General features: G+C 38.2%; 1 protein-coding gene across 1 annotated transcript; it reads left to right on the top strand.

Moving 5' to 3' along the window:
• The first annotated feature begins 202 nt into the window (after positions 1-202).
• On the top strand, positions 203-4,290 carry LOC110601860 (myosin-binding protein 2). Its single transcript, XM_021739223.2, has 4 exons — positions 203-1,900; positions 2,001-2,183; positions 2,272-3,689; positions 3,798-4,290. Exons 1-3 carry the CDS (start codon positions 484-486, stop codon positions 3,654-3,656), a joined length of 2,985 nt encoding a protein of 994 aa, XP_021594915.1. The 5' UTR covers positions 203-483; the 3' UTR covers positions 3,657-3,689; positions 3,798-4,290.
• The last annotated feature ends 338 nt before the right edge of the window (positions 4,291-4,628 follow it).

Genomic DNA, 4,628 nt, shown 5'->3' on the forward strand with positions numbered 1-4,628 from the left:
TATTAAAATCTTAGTTTGATATTATTAATTAGAATTTATCAGTAAAAAGAATGTAATTCTATTTCTAATCTGTTGAATCTTAATAAATTACCTAATTCAATGAAGAAAATGATAAATGATAATTAAAAAAAAAAATGTATACTGTAATTTCCCAAATCATTCTTTAATTTTCTTTGACTCAATCCCACATATGGTTCTTGCCCTTCTCCTCTAATATGTTCTCATTTGGATGTGAATCCTATTCAAATTGCTGTTCAGGTCCAATAAATAAAACCACTTCTCCATCTACTTCTATTCTTCCATACGCTCCATCTTCTCATCTGTTAGAACTCCTTCCAAGTTTCTGATTCTCTCTCTCTCTCTCTCATTCAGTACAGTTACTATCTTCTCTGGTTTATCTTGTGTTTTGGGATTTTCCAAACTCTATATTTTCTCCTCTATTTCTTTGTACATATCAAGGAACAAGAAATAGAGCAACCATCCATGGCTGCCAACAAGTTTGCAACCATGCTGCACAGAAACACCAACAAGATTACCCTTATTTTAGTTTATGCAATGCTTGAATGGGTTCTGATCGTTCTCCTCCTCCTAAATTCTCTATTTTCTTATTTGATCATCAAGTTCGCTGACTACTTTGGCCTTAAAAGGCCCTGTCTGTGGTGTTCTAGGCTTGATCATTTCTTTGAGCCCGCAAAGTTCCAGAATTCTTATAGATCTCTTGTTTGTGAAGATCATGCCGTAGAAATTTCCAAACTTGGGTACTGCTCAAATCATCGAAAACTAGCTGAATGGCAAGATATGTGTGAGGATTGCTCGTCCTCTCCGCAAGCTGAATTCTCCAATAAGTTCGCGTTTTTTCCATGGATGGAGAAACTGAGAGTGTTTCAAGATTGTGGTGGTGATAAGGTGAGTGAAAATGTTGAGGTGATTTCCAAGTGTGCTTGTTGTGGTGTTAGCTTGGAAACAAAATTATCTTGTGCAGATGATTATCTGATGAAGCCTTCTTGGAAGGACTCAGAAGATACCCAGAAAGGGAATTTTATTTTGGAAGCAGAAGCTTATGATAAAATTGATGAAGAAGATCATTCTAATAGAAAAAGATCAGGTTTTGTGTGTGATCGCTGTGGGGGAGAACAGGGGATTGATAAAAACAGGGGAGTGGAGGACAGAAACTGTGAGGAGAAAACAGAGGAAACTTTTTCATGCTTTGTATCTAGCTTCGATTGCAAGGAAATGGTAGCTGATGTAAGTGATAAAGACCAAATTTTAATAGAAAAAGAGCAAGTATCCGTCCAGAAGGATGATTTGAATGTGCCAGCGGAGAATCCCTCTTGTGATCAGGCAACGATGGTTCAAGTTGGTTTCAGAGAAGATATTTCCAATGAAATTCAACCTCAGCATCTAGAATTCTACATTGATCGAGATGCTTGCCACTTGATTCCAATTGAATTGATGGATTCCAATCCCGTGGAGAAGCAAATGTCGGACAGGAATGAGAAGAGAGAGGAGGAAATTTTCGGTAATGAAGATTTTGTTTTGGAGTTCGATAAGCACGTTGGGACACAATATGAATTACTGATTGAAGACAGGATCGATTTGCATTTGAAGGTGCCGTTGCTTCCTATCCAAGAGAGCGAGGAGGAAACTATGGTTGCTGAGCTTGAGTCAAGGGAGGAAACTGTGGTTGCTGAGCTTGAGTCAAGGGAGGAAACTGCGGCTGCTGAGCTGGAGTCAAGGGAATTCATAGAGAATGAGAATTCGTCAGGAGCGCAAGCTGATTGTGAACTGTTGAAGCAGGATTTTGAACAGGTTGCCATTTCTCCACCGTCGCAAACCCCTGCAAGCAATGGCGATGATGTTCAAGAAGAATCAGAAACTCCAGAAGAGGAAATAGAATCAGGTGAAAATCGGGGTACTGGTTCGATTTAAATAAATCTATCTTTTCTACAATTCTCCATCTTGTATTTTCTCTAATATTAAGGAATTTTGCGGTTGTGTAGAGTCTGAAGAAGCACCTCCGATGCAAAGTGATGAGATTGAAGCAGATATATCCATAGGGACAGAGATTCCTGATCATGAACCAATTGAAGATTTTCAAAGTGAAGAAGTTCCTGCTTCCTGTCTGTCCATAGCAGAAGATCCTTCAACCACCGATGCCAATTTCCATGCCTATAATGAACATGGTGAGTCCTAACTTCTTATATTACCATAATAAATGTTAAAATTAATGTAAAATTCGAAGTGATATGCTGAATAATTCATTTGTTTCAGGTTCTAAGCAAGGTGAAGGCGAAGCAGTAGAATTTAGGACCATAACAGTTGAGACGAGTGAGCCACTGATAAACAGTCATTTGTCATTGTGTTCAGAGAGGAATGACATTGAGGAAGACAAGATTCCTGATACACCAACTTCTGTAGATAGCCTTCATCATTTACACAAGAAGCTTCTATTTCTAGAAAGAAGAGAATCCAACACAGAGGAGTCTTTGGATGGAAGTGTCATCAGTGACATTGAAACAGGTGATGGAGTTTTGACTGTCGAGAAGTTGAAATCTGCTTTGAGGGCTGAAAGGAAGGCTTTAAGTGCTGTATATGCAGAACTAGAAGAAGAAAGAAGTGCTTCTGCAGTGGCTGCCAACCAGACAATGGCAATGATAAACAGGCTTCAAGAAGAGAAGGCTGCAATGCAGATGGAAGCTTTGCAGTATCAAAGAATGATGGAAGAGCAATCGGAGTACGACCAGGAAGCTTTACAGCTTTTGAATGAATTTATGGTAAAGAAGGAGAAAGAGAGAGCAGAGCTAGAAAAAGAGCTCGAAATATATCGGAAGAAGGTGCAAGATTACGAGGCAAAAGAGAAGTTGATGATGTTGAAAAGAAGGAAAGAAAGTAGCACAAGAAGTGGAACTTCCTCTGCATCTTCTAGTAATGCTGAGGATAGTGATGGACTATCTGTTGACTTGAATCATGAAGGGAAAGAAGAAGATGGTTTCGATAATCATAACAAAACTAGCGACCAGAACACCCCGGTTGATGCAGTTCTATATTTGGAAGAATCATTGGCTAATTTTGAGGAGGAGAGGCTATCCATTCTAGATCAACTTAAGGTTTTGGAGGAGAAGCTTTTTACACTCAGTGACGAAGACGAGCAACTCTTCGAAGACATAAAACCAATTGAACATTTATACAAAGAAAATGGAAATGGCTACAATGAGAATTTGGACCATAGCAGTGAAGCAAATGGAGTTGCCAATGGTAATCACAAGGAAATGAATGGAAAATATCATCATCAAGAAAGAAAAGCCTTCAGTGCAAAGGCAAAGAGACTTCTTCCACTTTTCGATGCCACTGATGAAGAAACTGAAAATGGGATGCAAAATGGGCATGCAGAAGAAGTTGATTCTGTTGCATTGGAGAAATCAATCAACAAATTTGAAGTAGAAAGCAAGAAGCTTGCAATTGAGGAGGAGGTGGATCATGTCTATGAAAGATTACAAGCATTGGAGGCAGATAGAGAGTTTCTCAAGCATAGTATAACCTCCTTAAAAAAAGGAGACAGAGGGATAGAGCTTCTGCAAGAGATTTTACACCATCTTCGTGATCTAAGAAGTGTAGAACTCCGTGCAAGGAACATGGAGGATAGTTCTCTACAGTGACACTGTGCTCAACAATGTCAAAGAAGACATCAGGTAATTTCTTGTATTTTCAGTTTCTAGTATGTTATTCTATCCCAGAGTTTAAACTAACTGAAAATAAACAAAGCATTAATTGATTTAATTTGTGTTTGGTTTATGCAGATTGCATTGTGTAAGCTGATTAAAACTGACGCAAGTTGTAGATGGAAGAGCACTGATTTTCTTGTTCAAGTGATAAACAAGACCAATTGCAATGCCAAATTTTTCAGCAAAAATTCATATGGGAAGTCCCTTGATGGAGAGGGAGGCTTCTGCTATGGTCTGTTTGGAGGTCATGGTGGACTGCAAGATTTTTCTTTTAAATTTTGTGTTTTTTTCGTTTTTTGGTCCAAGTAAGCCCAAATTTTTGGAGGGTTGAGGTTGAGTCAGCTTGCCATCATCTTTTTGAGGGAAAGGAAGATGGTGAGAGTATGCTTGTGTAGGGTAGTGATGAAGCCAAGCTGTCATTTGTATGTTGTGAGGAATGGCCTGGCTTGCAAAGCTGGAGAGCCCAATGAAGATTCCATCGCCAGCCTGCCAGGTAAATAGCAGCATTAGTTTCTGTAGACAGATAGGATTAGGATACTCTTTTTGTCCTTTTTATTTTTTTTTTCAACACACATATGAGGAAGAAAATAAGGGTAAGTAGCCTTTCATTTTCTTTCTCATCTTTGCATCATTTCATCAATGGGGTTGAGTTAATTGTATACTACATGCATCCATTTGTAAAGTACATTTGAAAAAAAAAAAAAACAAAAAAGTGAGTGTTTGTTTATTCTGCTATGGAGTTGCTTTGTACATACGTATTCTTTGTTGTGAAGACTGTCATCAATGGCATAGCTGGTTAAATGTACAAAAATTATTAAAAAAATGAAGAAAACAGATAAATCAGAATAAGAAGGAAGATTGCTTTCTGATTTGTTGTTGCTTTAAGCATAAAACAACTCTTGTTGG

This window comes from Manihot esculenta, chromosome 15, assembly GCF_001659605.2.
Source record: "Manihot esculenta cultivar AM560-2 chromosome 15, M.esculenta_v8, whole genome shotgun sequence".
Lineage (NCBI taxonomy): Eukaryota > Viridiplantae > Streptophyta > Magnoliopsida > Malpighiales > Euphorbiaceae > Manihot > Manihot esculenta.